Source organism: Bombyx mori, chromosome 18 (assembly GCF_030269925.1).
Source record: "Bombyx mori chromosome 18, ASM3026992v2".
In the NCBI taxonomy this organism is placed as follows: Eukaryota; Metazoa; Arthropoda; class Insecta; order Lepidoptera; family Bombycidae; genus Bombyx; species Bombyx mori.
The window spans coordinates 186,900-211,585 of record NC_085124.1 but is presented as its reverse complement, the minus strand read 5'-3'; the positions used below and the strand labels follow the sequence as shown (position 1 = coordinate 211,585).

The 24,686-nt window shown below is 54.2% G+C and overlaps 1 protein-coding gene across 1 annotated transcript; it reads right to left on the bottom strand.

Annotated features, from left to right (window-relative positions):
- Positions 1–4,350: 4,350 nt before the first annotated feature.
- On the bottom strand, positions 4,351–5,172 carry LOC101743231 (uncharacterized). The gene has a single exon (XM_004929515.1). The coding sequence runs from the start codon at positions 5,170–5,172 to the stop codon at positions 4,351–4,353; it is 822 nt and encodes a 273-aa protein (XP_004929572.1).
- Between the last annotated feature and the right edge of the window lie 19,514 nt (positions 5,173–24,686).

The following is a 24,686-nucleotide window of genomic DNA, read 5'->3' as shown; positions in this document are numbered from 1 at the left end:
GCGGCTAGGATCGACGGGACCGTCGTGATCGGGGCGTACTTTTCTCCGAACAGGAGCCTCGCCGAGTTCGAGCGGTTTCTGGGCGGGCTCGAGGTGCTCTTGCACCGCTTCGGGTCCCGCCCTGTCATCGTCGCGGGGGACCTCAATGCCAAGTGTATGGCTTGGGGCTCCCCCCGCACGGATTCGCGAGGCGAGGCTCTTTCGGAGTGGGCGATCGCGACCGGCCTCTGTCTTCTAAACAGAGGTACGGTCGCGACTTGCGTGCGGTGGAACGGGGAATCTCACGTGGACGTTACGTTCGCGTCCCCGTCCGCCGTGCGCCGCACCCGCGGCTGGCGCGTACTCGAGGGGGCGGAGACGCTCTCGGACCACAGATACGTCCGATTCGAGCTCTCTGCCTCCTCCTTGTCGTCGTCAGCCGCGGGCGCCCGCGGCGAGGAGGAGCTCCCGCAAGGTGCGCCCCGTTCGTTCCCCAGGTGGGCCTTGAAACGGATGAACAAGGAGTTGCTGATGGAGGCGGCCGCTGTTGCTGCGTGGGCGCCAAAACCCGCGCGGCTCGCGGACGTGGATGCGGAGGTCGACTGGTTCCGGGGCACCATGGCAAACATTTGTGATGCCGCCATGCCCCGGGTCGGCCCCCGAGCACCACGTGGGGGTGCGTTCTGGTGGTCGCCCGAGATCGCGAGACTCCGTGAGGAGTGCGTGAGGGCGCGCCGCCGGAGCGCACGCCACCGCCGCCGCCGTCGTCGCGACGCTACGTTCGCGGAGACGGCGGCCCGGCTGCACGCTGACTGTCGTCAAAAACAGACGGCGCTGCAGCTGGCCATCGGCGAGGCCAAGAAGCAGAGCATGAAGACTCTCCTGGAGTCGCTCGACGAAGATCCCTGGGGGCGCCCATACAAGATGGTTCGCAGAAAACTGCAGCCGTGGGCGCTCCCGGTGACCGAGCGGCTCCAGCCTCGGCAGCTGCGGGAGATAGTTTCCGCGCTTTTCCCGCCGGCAGCGGGGGGGGACTTTGAGCCCCCCCAGATGGACGCCACGTGGGGCACACCTCCACGTCGCCCCAGCGTTCCCGCTGCCGAGGAGCCCCCTCCCCCTATTACGGGGGCGGAGATCCATGCGGCCGTGTCCAAAATGAGAGCGAAGGACACGGCCCCCGGCCCTGACGGCGTTCACGGCCGGGTCTGGAGCTTGGCCTTCGAGGCCCTAGGGGACCGGCTCGGGGGGCTTTTCGAAGCGTGCCTCGAGTCGGGACGGTTCCCGTCGAAATGGAAGACGGGCAGACTGGTCCTTCTGCGGAAGGACGGGCGCCCCGCGGACTCACCCGCGGGCTATCGCCCCATCGTGTTGCTGGACGAAGCGGGCAAGATGCTCGAGAGAATCGTCGCGGCCCGCATCGTCCGGCACCTGACCGAGACGGGTCCCGATCTTTCGGCGGAGCAATACGGCTTCAGAGAGGGCCGCTCGACTATCGACGCAATTCTGCGCGTGCGGGCCCTCTCCGACGAAGCCGTATCCCGGGGCGGGGTGGCGATGGCGTTATCCTTAGATGTAAGGAACGCCTTCAACACCCTGCCCTGGTCGGTGATCGCGGGGGCGCTGGAGTATCACGGCGTCCCCGCATACCTCCGCCGACTGATCGGCTCCTACCTCGAGGGCAGGTCGATCCAGTGCATCGGACACGGTGGGGCGATGTACCGCTTCCCCGTCGAGCGCGGTGTTCCGCAGGGGTCCGTCCTGGGCCCCCTGCTGTGGAACATCGGCTACGACTGGGTCCTGCGGGGCGTCATTCGGGGACCCCTCCCCGGGCTCAGCGTAATTTGTTACGCTGACGACACGTTGATCGTAGCTCCGGGGAGGGACTACCGGGAGTCTGCCCGTCTGGCGTGCGCAGGCGTGGCACACGTCGTCACCAGGATCCGACGGTTGGGGCTCGAGGTGGCGCTCGACAAAACCCAGGCCCTGATGTTTCACGGGCCGGGACGAGCGCCGCCTCTGGGTGCCCACCTCGTGATCGGAGGCGTCCGCGTCGGGGTCGGGGTGACCGGTCTTCGGTACCTCGGCCTCGAACTGGATGGTCGGTGGAACTTCCGCGCTCACTTTGAGAAGTTGGGCCCTCGACTGATGGCGACGGCCGGCTCTCTGAGCCGGCTGCTTCCAAACGTCGGGGGTCCCGATCAGGTGGCGCGCCGCCTCTACATGGGGGTGGTGCGGTCGATGGCACTATACGGGGCTCCCGTATGGTGCCACGCCCTGACCCGCGAGAACGTCGCGGCGCTGCGACGTCCGCAGCGCGCGATCGCGGTCAGGGCGATCCGAGGATACCGCACCGTCTCCTTCGAGGCGGCGTGCTTGCTCGCCGGGGCGCCACCCTGGGACCTGGAGGCGGAGGCGCTCGCTGCCGATTACCGGTGGCGTAGCGACCTCCGCTCTAGGGGGGAAGGGCGCCCCAGCGAAGGTGTAGTTCGAGCGCGGAGGCTCCACTCTCGGCGGTCCGTGCTGGAGGCGTGGTCTCGCCGCTTGGCGGACCCGTCGGCCGGCCTCCGAACCGTCGAGGCGGTCCGCCCGGTTCTCGCGGACTGGGTGGGCCGCGACCGCGGATGCCTCACCTTCCGGCTAACGCAGATGCTTACCGGCCATGGTTGTTTCGGCCGGTACTTGCACAAGATAGCCGGAAGGGAACCGACGGCGCAGTGCCACCACTGCGCGGACCGCGACGAGGAAGACACAGCGGAACACACGCTGGCGCGTTGCTCTGGATTCGACGAGCAACGCGCCGCCCTCGTCGCGGTCATTGGAGAGGACCTCTCGCTGCCGCGCGTCGTGGCTACGATGCTCGGCAGCGACGCGTCCTGGAAGGCGATGCTCGACTTCTGCGAGTCCACCATCTCGCAGAAGGAGGCGGCGGAGCGAGAGAGGGAGAGCTCTTCCCTTTCCGCACCGATCCGTCGCCGTCGAGCCGGGGGCCGGAGGCGGGAATACGCCCGTACGTCCCGGCCCCTGTAGGTGGCGGCCTCCCCCCGGTGAAGGTCAAGGGGCGACCTGAGGGGGTGAGGCCGCGCGGCGCGCTACCAGCACTCTAGCGCGCTGCCGTGGAGTGAATAGAGCGACCGGTCGACGGTGTATCGCGTCCCGACCCGGCAGGCTGGTTCTGGTCCAGCTGGGTATTCCGGGACACCAGCGGCACCGTCTGGGCGGCCCGACGGGCTGCCGTACCGAGACGGCCGACGTTTCAGAGCCTTCGATTCGCCTCGAAGGCTCCGTCGGCCGGGCGTCCTTGGGGTGAGCCGCGCCGTCTGGTTGTAGTGTTGACCGCGGTAGCCCCCCTACCTCATCCGGGTTCTGACCTCGGAGGGGATCGGACGTCGGGTGTAAGAGTGCAGAGGAGTCGTTTAGTGGGTGGGCTCTAAAATCCTTGGGCCCGCGGTCTGCTCACAACACCATGCAGATCGTTGAGTCTCACATACCCCGCGCGCCCCTTTTGCGCGGGGACCTCGTAGGAGGTTCGGCCCTCTACCCGAAAAAAAAAAAAAAAAAAAAGGTTTTTTTTTTTTTTTTTTTTTTTTTTTTATGTACAGTCTACCTCCAACGTGATCGGAGCCTGTTCTAACAAGTTCTCTTTCATTCCAGTTCTCGCAAGTTTTCTTCTCGTACTTTCATGCTACATACCATCTTTCTTTCATTCATCATCTTTCACTACTTTTTCTGGGTGGGATTCCCAGCTACGCTTACTAGCTACGCTAATTATAATAATCTATTTTCTTAGGGATACAAGGGCAGGTTGATTTTTACATTACACACATAAAAAACACAGACAACAACACAGGGCGTCACTTTTGTTTTATACTTATTTATCTTATTACTATTTTTACATTTCCTTAACTATACTATTTATAATATAATAATAATAATAAAGCCTTTTTTATTTCCAGTAAATTTACATAGCTTAAAATCTATCTATGTGTTAGTTTTATTTTTTTTATTTTTTATTATTTGATTTTAATATTATATAATTATTTTTTTTTATATAGTTTTTATCACTTACTTAATATAATTAGTATGTTTACTTAATATTATATAGTTATGTTTACTTAATATTATGTAGTTATTTAATCTACTGGAACCCCAGATTGGGTGAAGGCCTCCTCCAGTGATGCCCATTAATGCTTAGTTTATATTTATCTAGGGTATTTCTTTCCTCTATTGGTGACTTCTCTGGAGGGTTATGGTCGTATTCTTCCACGGTGACCAACCGGGTTGGAAGATTTTTTTTTATATACATTTATATATTTTTTTTTGTATGTTATTTTGTTCGATTGTGGCATCTTTGTGGTAGGAGGGGCTTAGTTGCTATATATTCTCGCTGTTACTTTCTTGGTTGTTGTTAGTTTTGATTGTATTTTTGTTAACTAAGAAGTTGAGCATGCTAGGTTTTATGACTCCTTCTGTGATACTATTTGACCTAGTGACTGTCTTGCCAATCTGCTTTGTCTTGTTTTTTTTACTAGCCTGAGTATACTTGTCTATATTGATTTGTGGGGTATTGTCTGGAGATGACCGGTATTTTCTTTTACTTTGGTATTTTGATACAATTAGTTTATCATATTTGAGTATAGCTGTATTTCCCTTTTCCCTCTCTAATTTCAGTTGTTCCTGTAGTGCCTTTCTTTTTTCAAGTACATATTTGGGGAAGTCTTCTTTCATATAGTACTGTGTATCTTTCAGCGCTCTTTTTTGTTTAAATATTTCGATTTTTATTCCTAGTGTAGTGAAAGTTACAACAGTTGGACGTGGTCTCTCTTGTTTCTTTCCCAGTCTTTTTATCTCTTGAATGTCGCTGTAGGTTAGTTTGATAGAGAAATATTGCTCAATCCATTTAATTATATTTTCTTCGAAACTCTTGTATGATGTTTCGTTTTCCTCGATACCGAAAAATACTAAGTTTCTTACTCTTGTTTGTTTTTCCAGGTAATGAATTCTTTTTTCTTGATTTTCCACTTTTTCTTTCATTTCTCCAAGTTTTCCTTCCCAGACCAAAAATTTCTCCTCGAATATACTAGTAATATTTTGTGTAACTTTTTCCGTAACATTTTTTCCAGTTTCTCTAATTTCAATTCTTTGTTCTTCCAGTTCTTTTTTTATTGAAATTAGCGTGTTTAAAACTTCTTCCATCGTTACGGTTTGTTATGATGCAAGTGATGTCCTCTAGCGGTGCGTGTTTGTTTTAGTTAGCTCTTGACTTGACGTCGATGAGTGTGACGTGGTAATTAGCTTCTGTTGTAATAGATGGCGCGTGGGATGTTACACTGATTGGAGCTATGATGATTTCCAAAACAACAATCTTATCGATTATCATATGATACTTTGCACTTGTTTTGTTCTTCACTTTGATTTAATAATTTCACTATTACTTACACAAGTGTGTTCTGGCTTGAGGTGTTGTGTCTCAAAAGACGCATAAATGCTCTCAGAAGGCCTTGGAGATCAAAACTTTGTAGATGGTTTGCACAATGTTTGATTCGAGTTTTTATGAGTTTGATATTTGTGTTTCCACTGTATTTTATCTTCACCAGCTCCCTTAGCACTAAGTCTCTGTACACACTTATATAATGTATCTCAAGTCACTTTTTAGATTAAATTTTTGTTAATTTTTATCGGAGTCGATGTTGAGCGTGCCACTATACTATTTACTTACTTTATATTTTTATGTTTATCTTAATATTAACATTATATTATGTAAACATAACTTTCTTAGGCTATTTGTTTCTATTTATTACTCTTTCTACAATTTTTATACAGTATTTTATAAATAGTTCTCTATTTTTTCCCGAGATTAGCTCCTGAATCGTCTCAAGTGTCAGGTTTTGTTTTACTGTTTGCTCGAGTTCAAATCTTTCATTTATATGAATTGGACACTCTAAAAGCAGGTGTTGTACTGTTTCCGCTTGGACTGAGTCGCAGACGCACGATGGACTCTCCTTGCATTTAAAACGATTAAGATAATCGGAAAATCCACCGTGCCCCGTCAGGATTTGTGTAGTCAACTGTGTCGGTACGAATTTTCGCACCACTTTGTAGGCCGCCTTCGCGTCCGGGAGGAAGAGTTTTGTTGTTGACGCAGTTTCTTCCGCTTGGTACCTGCGGTTCCATTCGTCAAGCGTCGCCATACGAATGCTACGCTTGACGAATGAAACAGGGCATCGATCGTAATCCGGTCTCTTTTTCGACTTCAGGGCAGCCTCCTTCGCTAGTTGGTCAGCCCTCTCGTTACCATCCAACCCCACGTGAGCCTTTATCCAGAACAAAGTAACTACCTTGTTCTGGAGAGATATGGATCTCAAATTATCTCTGGCTTCCACAGCGAGGGGGTGGGGGCAACCGGGGTTTTTAATAGTTTGAAGGGCCGCCATGGAGTCACTAAATATCCCAAACGTGGACGCCTTGTGCCCGAGGATCTCCTTTGTTGCCTTGCATATGGCCAGGAGTTCAGCCTGGTAAACCGTGCAGAATTTGGGTAGAGCAAGCTTGAGGGCTTTGGATTCTTCCTCGCGACTCCATATGGATAGTGCGGCTCCGACTTTGCCCTCAATCTTGCTCCCGTCCGTGAATATACGCACGTCATAGCAGTTGTGTTCTTTCATTTGCTCTTGATTCACCAGGCTTACTATATTCAAGTCCTCGTGCTCGGCCGGGTGTGGGGCCTCGATTGCAGGAGCCATCCGCTCGACCTCCCCGTCCCCAAGGGCCGGCCATGGAACACCCCTCTTGGCTTCATACAGTGAAGCTGCCTCACGAACTCGGAGGTCAAGAGGGAGTATTCCAGCGAGCACCAGCGCCGAGTTCAGGGAGACCGTGCGGTAGGCTTTGCACAATTTCTGCGCAATTCCACGCTGAAGAGTTGCCAGCTGCTTTATGACCATAAGCTTGGCTGTGGCCGGCGCCCAGACGCTGGCAGCGTACAGTACGGTTGGCTCTATGGTGGCAACGTATATCACTCTTAAGACCTCTGGGTGAAGCCCCCAGCTTACTCGTGCCGCTCTCGATAGCTGTTTAAATATACCCATGGCCTTCCTGCAGACGCTCGAGACGTGGGCGTTGAATGTAAGCTGGTGGTCGATTATAACTCCCAACAGCTTGATCTCTTTTGACATACCAATAACAACACCGCCCATGTCCAGGCGAGGAGTGTCATACTTAAGCTTCCTAGTGATAATCATTGCACTTGTCTTGTGCGGGGCAAACTTTAGCTTGTTGTTGACCCCCCACGCCTGGACACGCCCGAGGGTATCATTGGCACGTCTCTGCACCTCTTCTCCAGTCTCCCCGTCGAACATCAAGACGACGTCATCTGCAAACGCCTGGCAATACTCTCCACTGTTTTCGAGACTTTTCAGAAGAGGGTCGAGCAGCAGGTTCCACAAAATTGGGCCCCCGATTGAGCCTTGAACACATCCCTTATTCGTTCCCTTACCATGTTCCTCCCCAGCGTACTTGACCACCACCTTCCGGTTACTAAGATAGCTGTCTATGACCCGCCTCAGATTTACTGGACACTTTTCCTCAGCCAGTCGGACTCTTATTGCTGGCCACCAGGCGCTGTCGAAGGCTCCCTCTATATCTAGCGATACTAATGCAATTATTTTCTTTTCTTTTAACTTCTTGCGGATATGTTGCATCAGAATATAGAGGGAGTCCTCGGCGCCCCTCTGCGGCATGAATCCGTACTGGCGAGTACTCATCCTTGGTAATAGATGGAATTTGAGGCGGGTCACCAGCATCTTTTCGTAAATCTTGCCTAGTATAGGCAGTAGTCCAATTGGTCTGTACGCCTTTGGAGTGGTGTAGTCTCCTTTTCCTGGCTTCCTCAGCATTACAACTGTAGCTACCTTCCAAGCCGTGGGGAAATGATATAGCTCCAGGCATTTATTGAGCAACGACAAAAAGAGTTCTGGATTGGCTTCTATGGTATGGCAGCAGATGTCCGCAGTGAAACCGTCCACACCCGGGGCCTTTTTTGGGTTGAAGGATCCACTCGCCTGTCTTAATTCGGCCATTGTGAAAGGTGGGTCGCAATACTCAGTTTGTTTACCAACATTCACATTATTGGACTCATTTCTAATCTGGCGGTGATAGGCGTTATCGTTGATCTTCAGATCCTCCGGATAGAAGTTATCCGCTAGTAGCTTTGCGGACCCCTTCGCGTCCAGGAACTCTCCGTCCTTTACCAGTACAGAGTCTTCCTCCCTAGTAGTCGTTCTCGATATTACTCTGTATATTCCACTCCAAACCCCCTCTCTGTCTTGCCTACAACAAAAATCTTTCCAGCTATCGGTCTGCGCTTTAGCTGCCTCCTCCTCATACTCTTCTTTCTTTTTTAGGTACTCTTCAACGACCTTGGACCTGCGAATTGGAGCGGCGTTTCGCACTCTACGTTTCCTGGTGGCGACTTCCTTCTTCATCCCAGCTAGTTTCTCGGACCACCACGGCAAGGTAAGTTTTTCTTTTGTTTGTTTAATTGGTATTGAGATTGTACATGTATTGTCTATTGTTTTGGTAAGTGTATTTATTGTTTTTTCCAATTGTTCTATGGTGTTTATGTTATTTATTTCTGCTGCTGTAAGTTGGTTTTCTTGCATTAATTGGCTAAGCTTCTCATGAAACTTAGGCCAATTTGCTTTTTTTGTGTTAAACTTTCTAGTTGTTCTTGAGATATTGATGCCTTTTGACCTTTGTAGCCGAATATTAAATACAATACCGTTGTGGTCCGAGCTCGTGAGACCTTCGTCAATTTTCCAGCCGTCCACCAAGTCTAGTAGGTCGACTGAACACGCGGTGATGTCTATGTAGCTTGTATACCGCTTACCTCCTCGAATGCAGTCGAAAGTCGGAGTTTGCCCTGCGTTGAGTATGTGTAGGCCCATCTCCTCAAGCGTCCCAGAAAGGTCTTCACCCCTATGATCTATTATTGGGCTTCCCCACCACGAGCTTTTCGCGTTCGTATCTCCTCCAACGAGCAATTTTGTAGACCCAATCTCGAGCTCTATCCTTTTCAGATGCTCCAGGTAGGGTTCTATAGGGGAGTCCGGCTCAAAGTAAAAGGAGACTAGTGTGATCTCCCAAGCAACCGTTTGGATCCCCACCACCATGATGTTTTTGGTGATGAGTTTTGGATACTGTATAACTTTGAAGTCGTTGTTGAAGACAACTATTGCTGCCTTAACGGTTCCATCTCCACCAGTGTCCTGGAAGATCCTGACGCCTCTATGGCTCCTCAACGCCTTCCCTCCACCCACATAAGGTTCTTGTATGAGTGCTACAGCTACTCCGCCTTTCTCTGCCCCAACAAGTAGCTCGTTGGTTGCTAGCTTTTTGCGCTGGAGGTTCGCTTGTATAAAGCTGTATTTTGTGGTGACAACCTTGGTTAGGTTAGGTTAGGTTAGGTTAGGTTAGGTTAGGTTAGGTTAGGTTAGGTTAGGTTAGGTTTCGTGCGGTGTTCCACAGGGATCGGTCTTGGGACCGCTCCTGTGGAACATCGGCTACGACTGGGTGCTGAGAGGCGAGCTCCCGTCGGGCGCCAACTTGACGTGTTATGCGGACGACACGCTTGTCACTGCCCGGGGGAGCTCGCACAGGGAAGCGACGTTGATAGCCGCGGCTGCGGTGTCACTGATGGTGAACCGCATCCGGCGCCTGGGCCTGGAGGTGGCCCTAAACAAGTCGGAGGCTATGGTGTTTCATGGCCCCCGACGTGCGCCGGCGCCGGGATCACACATCGTGGTAAGTGGGACCCGGATAGCTGTCGAGTCCACCATGAAGTATCTGGGATTGGTGCTCGACAGCCGATGGGAATTCGGGCCCCACTTCCGGCGGCTGGTGCCCAAGCTGATGGGTGCAGCGGGCGCGCTTTCAACGTTGCTTCCCAATTTGGGGGGCCCGAGCGCCGCCTGTAGGCGGTTGTACGTGGGAATCGTGCGGTCCATGGCCCTGTATGGGGCCCCTGTGTGGGCGATGGACATGACGGCCAGCACACTCGCCATTCTGCGTAAGCCGCAGAGGGTGATGGCCGTCAGAGTAATCCGCGGGTACCGCACGATTTCCTACGAGGCGGCTTGCGTCCTGGCCGGATCCCCGCCCTGGGACCTAGAGGCGAAAGTACTCGCGTCATTATATCGATGGCGCGAGGAAGAGCGGGCACGGGGCTCGAGGCTGGTGCAGCGGCAGATCGCGCTGCGCCGAGAGGAGCTCCGTCTGGCCTTGGTGGCGGAATGGCGGCAAAGGCTTCTGCGCCCTACCGCCGGCCTCGCAACCGTCGAGGCGATCCGGCCAGTACTCGACGACTGGCTCGGGAGAAGGCACGGATCCCTGTCCTTTAGGGTGACACAGGTGCTGTCGGGGCACGGTTGCTTCGGCAAGTACCTGTGCCGCATAGACAGGGAGCCGGACGCTCGGTGCCACCACTGCGTCCACTGCGGGGAGGACACGGCGCAACACACGCTCGCCGAGTGTGTAGCTTGGGAGGAGCAGCGCCGTGTCCTCACAAATGAAGTAGGAAGCGATCTGTCGCTGCCGGCCGTAGTGCGGAGGATGGTCGGCAGCGCAGAGTCGTGGGACGCGGTGGTGTCCTTCTGCGAGGACGTGATGTCGCAGAAGGAAACTGCGGAACGGGAGAGGGAGATCTCGACTCCCTTTCCCGGCCGCAGAAGACGCACCGGGCGCAGGACAAGGGCGGACAATGCCCTTTTCCGCCCCCCATGAATGGGTCCAGGGGCGAGGGACTTGGGAAAGCCCTCGCCCCCTATTCGATGGACCTGAGACGGAGGCGCATGCGGGTGTCGGCGCGTGCCTCTGAGGCGATGCACGGAGTAGCTGAACGCCTCACTACTCCGTGCAGGAGACGAGGCCTGGATAGACCGGGCCAGCACTGGTGTGGGGCTGCGGAAGAATTTTGGATTCCCGCGGCCCTGCGCGCACGTGTGGGTGGACACCGGGGTGGTTTTAGCCGGTAGGAGTCCGGCACGCCCCTTCGCTTTTCCCTAGGCGAAGGTAGTCCATGAGGATTTCCCCCCGAGAAAAAAAAAAAAAAAAAAAAAAAAAAAGGTTCCGGGACCTGGGCGGGCCCCCCGGCGCGCACTTTGCGTGGCCGGGGGCTCCGTCTGTGGGGGAGTTGTGCTGAACTTCCACCGGGCGCGTCCGTAGGTGGCGGATAATGGGATCCTCTGGGCGACATTCCCAGAGGTATCGTCCGTTCTTTTTCGTTGCAAGGATTCTTAGGCGTAGGTTCTAGGCTTAGGATTAGACTTAGGTGTAGGATAGCTTAGTTAGGCTTTGCAACGAAAGAGATCGGATGACGCGGACCAAACCAGCACTAGGGGGAGCGGGAGAACTGCGCCCTCCTTCTGGAGAACGCAGCTTCCGCCGGCAGCGGACTGCCGGCGTGCCGTGAGCGGTGGCACTCTGTGCCCTGTTGTCGTAGGAGTGAGCCAGCGTTGCATTTATGCGACTGCTGGCCGCTGGTTGCCATGTCCCCGGCTTCGGCTACAGGGGCACGCCCTCCCGAGGGGGGTACCGGTATACCGGCGTGGCTTCGTGGATTATTGTCCACTCGAGCGTCGGGCGGTGGTCTGTCGTGCTGCTCGTTGCACTCGATGGACTGCCGGCCAACCCGTAATCCTCACCGTGTGGGGGACGGGGGCCGCTGCCGCGAGGTACGGGGCCGCGAGGACGTAAACCTCTATAAAAAATACCCCAATCTTAAGCTCTGGCGCCCGGCGATGGGATGCATGGCTGGTGGGAGACCAGTCGTGAGGGCGTCCCAGGGGACCGCACCCCTGGTTAATAAAAACAGGAAAACCAAAAATGAAATGATCAGTTATGAAGATAATCTACCCCAGGAGGGTACCTCCCGCTCTGCGGGGGGAGAATCCCTCCGTGCGGTCGAGAGATCGGCCGCACGCTGCCCCACCGTTTCTGGGGGGGGCAATAACTGCTCTAAGGGGTCCGAGAAGGACGGCGGTAGTGTGTCCGTGAAGGACGGAGGAAACGATGTAAGTAGAGGAGGGTCCGTGAAGGACATTGAAGTGATTAGTATCCTGTCAGACGACGGCATGGCCACTGCCAGCTCAACCCGTTCGTCCCCGACCAGGAATAGAAGAAAAAGGAACAAAGCATACAGTCCGGACAGAACTGGGAGCAGTTCAGCTGAAGATACGGTGCGCTCGCCCAACAGAGCCACAACCTCCAAGACATCGTCCAAAAGGGGTCGAGGAAGACCGCCCACAATAGGGCAATACGTTGGCCTCACGGCCGCCAAGGAGGCGCACCTGAAGGCCCAACGCGAGGAAATGGCGCTGCTCGCCGAAAAGGAGATTATGGAGAGCGTCCGGAACCTCAGGGTGAAGGAGAACTCCGTCGCGGGCAGTACCGGGGAACCCAGACCCGATCCTGAAAATAGACTGGAGGAGACCGCAAAATTGGCCGTCACTATTGCGGCAAAGTCAGGAAACCTGAAGGGCACATACGTACGTGCCCTGAAGGAGATGGCTTTCGCCATTCGGGAGGCCAAGGAAGAAATGGCAGCGAGGACTACCGACGGTGAAAATAAGAGGCTGCAGGAGCTCTGCAGCAGGCAGGAGGCCGAGATCCTGCACATGAAGAAGGCGATCGCCGACATGAGGTCGGAGATAGCGCGCCTGGCCCATGCAGTAGGATCACCGGCAGCCGTACCTGCCCCCGCCCCGATCCAACGGAGCGACGATGAGGAGGAGCGGCGCCTCCAGCGCATCATGCGTGCCGTCGGAACGATGCTAGACGCGCGTTTCGCAGTGATGGAAGCACGGCTACCGCCGGAGCCAAGGCTGAGGCCACCGCTGGCCGCAGACCACAGTAGGAGCCGCGCTCAGGAAAAGACGCCGACACCACCAACGGCAGAAGAATCAATGCCGACGCCCGAACGAACAGCTGCGGTCGCGACTGCGGCACCTAACGGTGGCGGCCCACAGAAAAAGAAGGCGCCGAAAAACAGGCAGCAGCCGGCTCCCCCAGAACCACGGACATTCCCCCCCGCCCCAGCTGCTCTGACGGAAGCGTGGACGACAGTAGCCCGAAGAGGCGCCAAGCCGAGGACGGCAACGGCGACCGGCACCGTGCCCGCTCCACCGCCCCTGAAGGAAAAGAAGAAGAGACTCCGGCCACCGCGCTCGCAGGCGGTCATTGTCAAGCTGCAGCCGGAGGCCGTCGAACGCGGAGTCACCTATGGATCGGTCCTCGCCGAGGCTAGGGCTAAAATCGATCCGGCAGAGCTGGGGATCCCTATCCAGCGGATACGCTCTGCGGTGACGGGAGCAAAAGTATTGGTCGTAGACGGCGCCGACCAGTACGAAAAAGCCGATTTGCTGGCGAATAAACTACGGGAGGTTTTGCCCTCGGACAGCATTGTCGTCTCGAGGCCGACAATAACGGCCGCTGTCAGACTGAGCGGCCTCGACGAATCCATATCCCGGGAGGAACTTGGTGCCGCGGTCGCCAGGATTGGAGAGTGCCCCCCCGACACTGTGAAGGTTGGGGAAATAAAAATGGGCCCCGGAGGCACTGGCCAGGTCTTGGTCAGATGTCCCATAGCGGGCGTCAAAAGAATATTGGCCGTCGACAAGCTGCGGATCGGGTGGAGCGTCCTTCGCGCACAACTCCTCGAGACGAGGCGCCTGCAGTGCTACCGCTGCCACGCACTGGGCCACGTGAGTGCCCGTTGCCCATCGTCGGTGGACCGCAGTGGTGAGTGCTACCGCTGCGGCCAGACCGGCCACAAGTCCGCGGGCTGCACGCTCACCCCGCACTGTACGATCTGCGCCGGCACCGGTAGGCCTGCAGCGCACGTCTCCGGGGGCAAGGCTTGCGCCAAGCCCCCGAAACAGAGACGACCGATGATGAGCACCGCCGAAGAGAGTCAGCGGAGTCGGCCCGGTACGGCTACGGCGACACCGATGGACGACGGACGATGACCAGCAGCCCTTTTAATATCCTTCAGGCCAATCTCAATCGCTCCGCCAGGGCTCAGGACCTGCTGATCCAGAGCATGGCGGAGCGATTGACCCATCTAGCGGTCGTCGCCGAGCCCTGCCGGGTCCCTTCGGTTCCCGACTGGGCGGGAGATGTTGACGGCCTGGTGGCCGTGGTCCAGCGTCGGTCGGCGGTGGGCGCTCCGCCCGAATTCGACGTCGTGCAGAGGGGTCGGGGCTACGTGGCAGTCTTCTGGGCAGGCTTGCTCGTCGTCGGGGTGTACTTCTCCCCCAACCGGCCGCTCGCCGAATTCGAGTCCTTTCTAGACGAACTCGGTCAGGTAGTGGGGAGGTCGCGCTCAAGGCGCGCGCTCGTTCTCGGGGACCTCAACGCGAAGTCGTCCGCTTGGGGTTCCCCGGTCACCTGTCCCAGGGGACGGGAGATGGAGGAGTGGTTGGTCGAGAGCGGTCTCGTTGTCCTCAACCGCGGCGCCGAGAACACATGCGTCCGTCGTTCGGGTGGGTCCGTGGTGGATGTGTCGTTCGCGACCCCCGACGTCGCGCGCCGCGTCCGCGGTTGGAAAGTGTTGTCCGACGTGGAGACGCTCTCCGACCACCGCTACATTCGTTTTCGTGTAGCCGCGGCCCCGGAGTCTTCGACGGCGACTTTGCCCTTTGATGGTGGCGCGGAGGGTCCGCGCTGGGCCCTGAAGCGCCTAGACGTGGAACGACTGCAGGAGGCGGCCGTCGTCCAGGCTTGGCGGTTGGACTCCCTGGGCGAGCCGGCGGGCGTGTGCGAGGGTGCGGAGCGGCTGCGCGAGGCGATATCGCGAGTCTGCGACCACGCCATGCCCCGCGTCCGAGCGTACGCGCCGAGGCGCCAAGTCTATTGGTGGAATGTGGAGATCGCCGGTTTGCGACGCCGGTGCGCCGGCAGTCGACGAAGATACCAGCACCTTCGTCGTCGAAGGCGTCGGGATGAGGAAGAGGAGGACCGGGCGTACGAAGCTTACCGGGTGGACGTGCGCGCCCTGCGCGTCGCGATCGGGGAGGCGAAGGAAGCGGCGTGGAAGGAGCTGCTCGAGACGCTGGACCGTGACCCGTGGGGGCGACCCTATCACATCGCGCGGAGCACCATGCGCCCCTGGGCCCCACCCACGACGAGTACCCTGCCGCCTGACATGGTGCGGCATGTGGTCGGGGGACTGTTCCCGAGCGCACCCGAGATTCCCTTTGTTCCCCCAGTCATGTCGTCAGCACGAGACGGGGCTCGGGCCGAAGAAGACGACGACGTGTCGCCAGCGGAATTTGATGCGGCCGTCGAAAAAATGAAACTAAAAAGAACGGCGCCAGGTCCCGATGGTATTCCAAATCGGGCCTGGGCGCTGGCATTGAAGATGGAAGGTGGCCTGGGACCTGTCCTCCGAGGGCTGTTCAGCAGGTGCCTCCGAGAGGGTAGGTTCCCGGCAATATGGAAAAAAGGTAGATTGGTTTTGATTCCGAAGGAGGGGCGCCCCAGGGATCAACCCTCGGGGTATCGCCCGATCGTCGTGCTGGACGAGGCCGGCAAGCTCTTGGAGCGCGTCGTCGCCAGTCGCCTCGTTCAGCACTTAGAAAACGTAGGTCCAAACTTGGCGGACTGCCAATACGGTTTCCGGAGGGGTCGCTCGACCTTGGACGCGGTCCAGCGCGTCCGCGACCTCTCCGACCAGGCGTGCTCCCGGGGAGGCGTGTTGTTGGCGGTGTCGATCGACATCTCCAACGCCTTCAATACGATCCCCTGGAGCACGATCTTAGAGTCGTTAAGGTTTCACCGCGTCCCCACCGGTCTCTGGAACCTGATCGAGGATTACCTCGCAGGGCGGGCTGTGGTCTTTCCCGAACGGAGGGGGTGGGGACAGAAGGCGGTCTCGTGTGGTGTCCCGCAGGGGTCGGTTCTGGGTCCGCTCCTGTGGGACGTCGGGTTTGACTGGGTCCTCCGCGGGGCTAACCTGCGTGGCGTGCAAGTCATCTGCTACGCCGACGACACGCTGGTGACGGCCCACGGAGACGACTACCGTTCGGCGTCGATTCTGGCTGCGGCTGCGGTGGCAACAGTCGTAGCCAGAATAAGGAAGCTCGGCCTGGAGGTCGCTCTGCACAAGTCCGAGGCCGTGTGTTTTCACCCGGCTCGGAAGGGGCCTCCTCCCGGCGCGAGCATAACCATCGGAGGGACTGCGATCGCTGTCCGGCCTCACATAAAATACTTGGGGCTCGTATTGGACAGCAGGTGGAGTTTTGACCGGCATTTTGATGTGCTGGTCCCGAAATTGCTCGGGGCGGCGGGTGCCTTAGCCCGCTTGCTCCCAAACATTGGAGGAGGAGGAAAGTCGGTCCGGCGTCTTTACCTGGGAGTGGTGCGGAGCATGGCCCTGTACGGCGCTCCCGTCTGGTCGCCCACGCTCTCCGCTCGCAACGCGGCCCTCTTGCAGAGGGTTCAGAGGGTGCTGGCGGTGAGGGTCGTGCGGGGCTACCGCACCATTTCGACGGAGGTCGCTTGCGCCCTCGCCGGTTCCCTTCCGTGGGAGTACGAGGCCGAGGTCCTGGCCGCGGTGTACCGGCGCAGGGCGCAATCTTTGGGTCGGGGAAGTGTGCCCCGTCTGTCTGTCGTCGCCCGATAGAGGCGTGCTGCGCGTCGCGTGGCAACGTTAAAGTGGAAAGAGAGGCTGGCTGCAGAGGAGATCCACCGTGGTTCTCGAACCCGGCGGCGCACCCTCGCAGCCCTGGTGCCCGTGTTGGAGGCCTGGATTGACAGGCGTCACGGCGTGCTCGACTTCCGGCTCACGCAGGTCCTCTCGGGGCATGGCTGCTTCGGGAGGTACTTGTGGCGGGTCGGGAGAGAGCCGCATCCCGGATGCCACCAATGCGGGCATCCAGACGACGACGCGCAGCACGCCCTCGAAGCGTGCCCGAGGTGGGAGTATCCGCGGCAGTCACTCGTCGCGGTGCTCGGGGCAGACTTAAGTTTGCCGGTCGTAGTGTCCCGCATGGTCGAGGACGAGCGTTGCTGGAGAGCGATGGCCGACTATGCGGACCTGGTCATGACGCTCCGCGAAACGGAGGAGCGAGAAAGAGAGTGCGACCCAAACTCAGTTGCACTCAGGCGAAAGAGACGGGGTGGGCGGCTTCGGTTCGCGACTTCTTCCTGTTTCTTCCACCGGAGGCGCGGAGTCCGACATAACCCGGTCCGACCCCCGTCGGCCGGGTATCCGTAAAGACTGGGATTCCCCATCGATACCAAAAAAAAAAAAAAAAAAGTTTAGGTTAGGTTAAGTTCAACACCCTGCCCTGGTCGGTGATCGCGGGGGCGCTGGAGTATCACGGCGTCCCCGCATACCTCCGCCGACTGATCGGCTCCTACCTCGAGGGCAGGTCGATCCAGTGCATCGGACACGGTGGGGCGATGTACCGCTTCCCCGTCGAGCGCGGTGTTCCGCAGGGGTCCGTCCTGGGCCCCCTGCTGTGGAACATCGGCTACGACTGGGTCCTGCGGGGCGTCATACGGGGTCCCCTCCCCGGACTGAGCGTCATTTGCTACGCTGACGACACTCTGGTCGTGGCTCCGGGGAGGGACTACCGGGAGTCTGCCCGTCTGGCGTGCGCAGGCGTGGCACACGTCGTCACTAGGATCCGACGGTTGGGGCTCGAGGTGGCGCTCGACAAAACCCAGGCCCTGTTATTTCACGGGACGGGACGAGCGCCGCCTCTGGGTGCCCACCTCGTGATCGGAGGCGTCCGCGTCGGGGTCGGGGTGACTGGTCTTCGGTACCTCGGCCTCGAACTGGACGGTCGGTGGAACTTCCGCGCTCACTTTGCGAAGTTGGGCCCTCGATTGATGGCGACGGCCGGCTCTTTGAGCCGGCTGCTTCCAAACGTCGGGGGTCCCGATCAGGTGGCGCGCCGCCTCTACATGGGGGTGGTGCGGTCGATGGCACTATACGGCGCGCCCGTATGGTGCCACGCCCTGACCCGCCAGAACGTCGCCGCGCTGCGACGTCCGCAGCGCGCGATCGCGGTCAGGGCGATCCGAGGATACCGCACCGTCTCCTTCGAGGCGGCGTGCTTGCTCGCCGGGGCGCCACCCTGGGACCTGGAGGCGGAGGCGCTCGCTGCCGATTACCGGTGGCGTAGCGACCTCCGCTCTAGGGGGGAAGGGCGCCCCAGCGAAGGTGTAGTTCGAGCGCGGAGGCTCCACTCTCGGCGGTCCGTGCTGGAGGCGTGGTCTCGCCGCTTGGCGGACCCGTCGGCCGGCCTCCGAACCGTCGAGGCGGTCCGCCCGGTTCTCGCGGACTGGGTGGGCCGCGACCGCGGATGCCTCACCTTCCGGCTGACGCAGATGTTGACCGGCCATGGGTGTTTTGGCCGGTACCTATTTAAGATAGCCGGAAGGGAACCGACGGCGCAGTGCCACCACTGCGCGGACCGCGACGAGGAAGACACAGCGGAACATACATTGGCGCGTTGCTCTGGATTCGACGAGCAACGCGCCGCCCTCGTCGCGGTCATAGGAGAGGACCTCTCGCTGCCGCGCGTCGTGGCTACGATGCTCGGCAGCGACGCGTCCTGGAAGGCGATGCTCGACTTCTGCGAGTCCACCATCTCGCAGAAGGAGGCGGCGGAGCGAGAGAGGGAGAGCTCTTCCCTTTCCGCACCGATCCGTCGCCGTCGAGCCGGGGGCCGGAGGCGGGAATACGCCCGTACGTCCCGGCCCCTGTAGGTGGCGGCCTCCCCCCGGTGAAGGTCAAGGGGCGACCTGAGGGGGTGAGGCCGCGCGGCGCGCTACCAGCACTCTAGCGCGCTGCCGTGGAGTGATTAGAGCGACCGGTCGACGGTGTATCGCGTCCCGACCCGGCAGGCTGGTTCTGATCCAGCGGGGTATTCCGGGACACCAGCGGCACCGTCTGGGCGGCCCGACGGGCTGCCGTACCGAGACGGCCGACGTTTCAGAGCCTTCGATTCGCCTCGAAGGCTCCGTCGGCTGGGCGTCCTTGGGGTGAGCCGCGCCGTCTGGTTGTAGTGTTGACCGCGGTAGCCCCCCTACCTCATCCGGGTTCTGACCTCGGAGGGGATCGGACGTCGGGTGTAAGAGTGCAGAGGAGTCGTTTAGTGGGTGGGCTCTAAAATCCTTGGGCCCGCGGTCTGCTCACAACACCATGCAGATCGTTGAGTCTCACATACCCCGCGCGCCCCATTTGCGCGGGGACCTCGTAGGAGGTTCGGCCCTCTACCCGAAAAAAAAAAAAAAAAAAAAGAGGATTGTGTTTTGGTGGACAGTAGATAGCACTGATGTTAATAGGCCCAAACTTTTCGTTTATAGTTATAGTAGTAGCTTGAAGCCATTCCTCTCGAAAAGCACTGTGTACATTATGCCTTATGTTATTTTTAATAAGAACGGCGGTTCCTCCATGTGAAGTTCCATCAGGATGATTTGTGTTATATACACTATAGTTATCTATCAAAATTGTTCTATTGTCATTAAGATGAGTTTCTGATATTAGCGCAATGTCTATTTTATTAAGCTTGAGCAAAATTTCTAGCTCCTGTTTATTTGACGCCAATCCATTGATATTCCAGGTAGCGATGCGCAACGAGAACATTATGGAGCTTTACTCACGAGTGTAATGATAAGGTTCATCATTGTGTTTAGCTGTGTTATAAGTTGGTCAATTCTTTCAGATTGTCTTGTTATGACCTTTTCTAACATAAGTATTTGCTCTCGAGTGTCATTGTCGCTATCTATTTTTTTAATTGTGTTCTCTGTGACATATTGTCATCGTTGTATTTTGTCATAGGTTTTTGTGTTCTTGGCTGATGTCTATTTATGTATGTATCTGATCTCTGTGTTTCTGTACTGTTATCTAAAGGCCATGATGTCTGATGATCCTGCGTATCTTTTTTATATTTGATTGGATCATAAGTATGATTCCTGAGAGATGAATTTTCAAGACCTTTTTTAACAACCTCACTGTATTGTTTTAAACTTTCTTGAACAGTAGCATGCTGTTGAGTGGTTTTTACTTTTCTTTCTTTTTCAGTTTCTATTTTGGTAGCAAGAGAGCAATTTTGTAGCAAGAGAGTTGATTTTGTATTTCGTGTTAGGTTTATTAGCCATTTTCTTCCTTGTAAGAATTTCGTTGTATACCATACATCTTTTGTAACTAGCAGGATGACTTCCTGAGCAGAGAGTGCACACAGCTGGGGTATTTTTGTCTATAGTGCACAATGTTGTCTTATGTGGACCAGCACATTTTACGCATCTAGGCGCATACAATAATTTTTGCTGTGCCCATATTGTTGACATCTTGTACACTGTACTATAGTTGTCTTTCGTTTCGGGTCTTCTATTTTTACTTTTTGGTGGTAAATGAATTTTATATCTTTGACACGTTTATTATTTTCATGGGATGCTACATTGACAAAAAATGTATTAATGGTTCTTTGGTGCCAGGTTTTCGTGCAGTGACGATCTCTCCTTGTACTTTGTTACCTGTCTTCTCTATTGCATCAATGATGGCATCTTTAGGTGTGCTAAAGTGTAGATGTTTGATTACTATCCGCATACATTTTTGATCCTTTCGTGTGAATGTATGGCCTATTAGCCCTCTAGCTCTGATATGCTCTATAAGGATTTTATACTTGTCAATTGTGGCAGAGGATATGATGATTTGGTCTTTAGATGATACTTTAAAGGTGTAGTCATTCTTTTCCAACACTTGTTCTATTAATCCTGTTAATTTGGCAAGGTCTTCAATACCATATAGTATAATGGGTGGCGGTTTGGGGGTCTTCTTTTGTAGAGCCGAGTCATCAGCTTCAACATCTAATATTGAGTAACGATTACTTGTTTCTATTTCTGGACTTTGTCTACTTGTAGATTCAGTAATGTCTCTGTTTTGGCTGATCAGTTGGTTTCTTGTATGTAACCTTTTGGCTTCATTAGATTTAGAAAGCGAATTTTCCTCAGGAGAACGGTTCCTTTTTTGGTTTGGCATTCGTTGCCATGGGATATTTGGATTATGTAAATCAGTCACATTGTTTTCCTGCTCGTTGACTTTTTCTTGTTGTTTGTCATTGTGTTTTTTAATTAGTTCTCTGGCATCACACAGTGACGCGGATCGTTGGCGATTAAAAAGACCCGGGTGAAATAACTGTTGGGTCAAAGTTTTTGTTGGTTTTTTCACAGACAGCACTACTTTGCCCCCCCCAGAATACGCGGGGCAGCCTGAGCTAAGCTCAGGGACGGATTCTCCGGCATCGCCGGTACCCTCCTGGGGTAATTTGTCTTTAAGTCTTGCTTCCATGTAATTTAGTTTTTTTTTAAGGGTTAACTCCCCGAGCCAGCTTATTCGGTTATAGCGCCGAAGCCTCGCTTTCGGACTTCATATTTAGCTACTATGTTCCCGAGGTAAATGAAGTGTGCGGAACTCGTACTAGAACATAGCATTTCCGGAGGGGACGACCCACAAAGATGTAGATATGTGGGCCCATCACCAATGAAATGTGATGGCGAGGACGTATATGAAGCACTTGTCGGTGCGCGCCTAATAGCCTGGTTCCACACACCCAGGCGTACGCAAGCAGATTAGCATTTTTTAGGTATGGGTTCACTGGCAGAACCCATCCCACTAATACTTATCACCGACTCCTCCCTCTTATAACATATCTACTAATATATTATTACTACATTATATATAAAACAGACATACACACACGACAATTGATCGTGCCGCGTCAATCAGCTGGTCGTCCGTTCGTTCGCGCTGTGGACACGCGCGCTCGGACGGGATGTCGCGGGTAGATCGACAAAGCACTCCTGCGCAGCTGACCGCGGCTAGCCACGCCCCCAGTCCAAACCTACATCGAGACTGAACGCGCCTCGTTTTTGCATAATATTATATAGTTACTGTTGTATTGTTTTCGAAGCTTTTGCCTCACTAGTGATAACGCGCTTTCCTTGTGTTTATCGTAACTGTATTGTCGTGTCTTCTGTGTCTTTTGTGTACTACCTATAAATTGAATTTCTTCTGCGCTCGTAGCCTTCTATTCTTCATTATTATAATAATATAGACTGTGTTGTATTTTCGTGTGGATTAAGTGTTAGTTGTAATAAACATTTAATATGGTGCAAGTTGTCGTATTTAATTTATTATCCGAACACCGACGGCGCCTACTCCGGTACCTTTTCTCCATAACACACACACCGCCGAAGACCCATACAAACCACATCTATACTGGTGACTCAATTCCCCTCTATAGTCTAGTCAACAAGATCGAAAAAGGGTTGTTGACTAGACTACTATAGCAGAAACGAATACCATAAGGATTTTTTTGGTTTTGTTTCTTTTTGTTATTTCCTTTTTTTGTTGTTATTTCTTTTTCTTGCAGTAATAGCGCCGCATCGCCACCTGTGTTCAATCGAATCACTAAGTTCCGAGAAATTGGGGCCTCGCCGCAAAACGAGTGTGTTTAAGACCCGGGGCAGCCCCACCTGGGCAATCAGCCATCATGGATGCTGTATTTGCGGAATTCTTCCGGCTTCGCTACCCAAAGCTCACTTCCGAGTTTCTGGCCTTCAAGATTGATCACGCCACGAGCCCTCTTGCGGCCTCCATCGTACCTGCCGCTCCCGCGTCGCCTATACTGGCGAGTAAAGCTTCTGCGGCGTCCGCCGTGGCCACGGTTCCACCCGCGCGACCATCCGCGGCTTCCGACTCTGATTCGGACATGGAGGTCGCCCTCGCTCCCGCCTCATCTCATCCCGAGAGCTTACGCAGCGCCCGCTCGTCTGCTGCTGCAAGCGCTGCTACCGAGGCTGTCGTTACAGAGCTGTACAAAATAGGCAAACGTTCACCGACTAGTGTGTGCAAAGTGCAAATGTGAAGTGTTCCGTGTGTGGTTATTCGAATCACAAAGCCGCGGAGTGTCATTTTACGAGCTACACTTGTAGGAAATGCAACGAAAAAGTGCATTTGCGTAGAATGTATTAGAATAAACTTTGAGATTAATAGTGGGTCAGCTGTTACCGTTATGTCCCACGATACATATAAGAATTGGTAAAACCGTATATATTGTAAAATACTTTAAATCTTCAATGCAGTTGAGAAGGCACTCCGAGCAGCTCTTTTCGTGCAAAACTAACCTGGTGCCACTCAACCCTGGGACGTTGACTTGAGCAGTTCGATTGCTCCAACCGCTGCAAGTCCGGCGCCGGAGTCGATGTCATCGCCTTGTGAAGATAGTAGCGGCATCGGACTTCACACACACGACGGAGAGAGTGCGAGTGAGGAGAGCCGCCGTACAGCGATCTCTAGTGCATGTGATTATCAGCCGAATCGGGAGTTGCCGGAACCGAGCCACGTGACTGTCACGCGAGGAATGTGTCGACCCGCACAGTCTGAAGAGTCTGAAGAAGGGGATCTGTTCTTCGAGGCAGAGGAGGCGAGCTTGGAGCCTCAAAATATTAGGGCGCCCAGTGTTCCGAGCGTAACCGTCCTAAGGTTAATTATAGACAGTTTTACTAAATTTGTTATAGGATGTAATTGTTTAGTTATATAACTAGTCAGGTCATAAGTATTGTCACACAGTAAAAACTTTTCTTTTAGAATGCTGGCCACAAAAAAGTTTATTGAATTCGAATTTCGAATTGTTCATGAAAATAAAAATGTATACTTTTAGAATTTTACTCATTTTTAAATATGGAGTGGACGCTTAAAGAAGACCGTGTTGCAGTTATTGCGTTGCATCGTTGCGGTTACGCGCCAATTCAAATTTTTAACATACTGAAAATTTTGAATATAACCAAAAGATTCGTTTATCGTACCATCAAACGATACAATGAAGACTCTAGTGTAGATGACAGGTCGAGAAGTGGTCGCCCTCGGTCTGTTAGGACTCCTCCAGTCCAGATTTGAATCCGTTAGATTACAAGATATGGCAACACTTGGAGGAAAAGGCGTGCTTAAAGCCTCATCCCAATTTGCAGTCACTCAAGACATCCTTGATTAAGGCAGCCGCCGATATTGACATGGACCTCGTTCGTGCTGCGATAGACGACTGGCCGCGCAGATTGAAGGCCTGTATTCAAAATCACGGAGGTCATTTTGAATAAACTTTAGTGTCATAAGAATCTATGTTTTGTTAAGTTCATTTTGGTATATGAATGGTTACATAATGAATAAACTTGTTTCAATTATTTTACATTAAACATGTGACAGAATTTATGACCTGACTAGGTAGAATTGTTTCTAGTACCTATACGTCTTGAATTGTTAAGGGAGGATATGTTATGTTTGAAATAAATGTTAGTGTGCCACTGGCCGTCTTGAGTATCACTTGTCCCCATACGTGCTAACACAACAGTAATAAAAATTAATTAAACTCGCAAAATTATAATTTGCGTAATTATTGGAGGTAGGATCTCTTGTGAGTCCGCACGGGTAGGTTCTATAAATTCGGTAAATTCTTTCATTCTTTTTATACTTTAAATTGTTTTATATTTATGTATTAAACTAACACACTGTAAAAGTAATAAATGTTATTTGCAATAGAATTTTTTTTTTCCTTTATCTCAGTATTTATGGTAAGACTGGGTATATTAGAAATAAAAAAGACCCAAAATGGAACCCTGAGGTACACCCATTTTCAACAGGGTGC

Excerpts from the sequence above, each read along its gene's own strand:
- LOC101743231 (XM_004929515.1), bottom strand. The coding sequence starts at position 5,172 with ATGGAAGAAGTTTTAAACACGCTAATTTCAATAAAAAAAGAACTGGAA.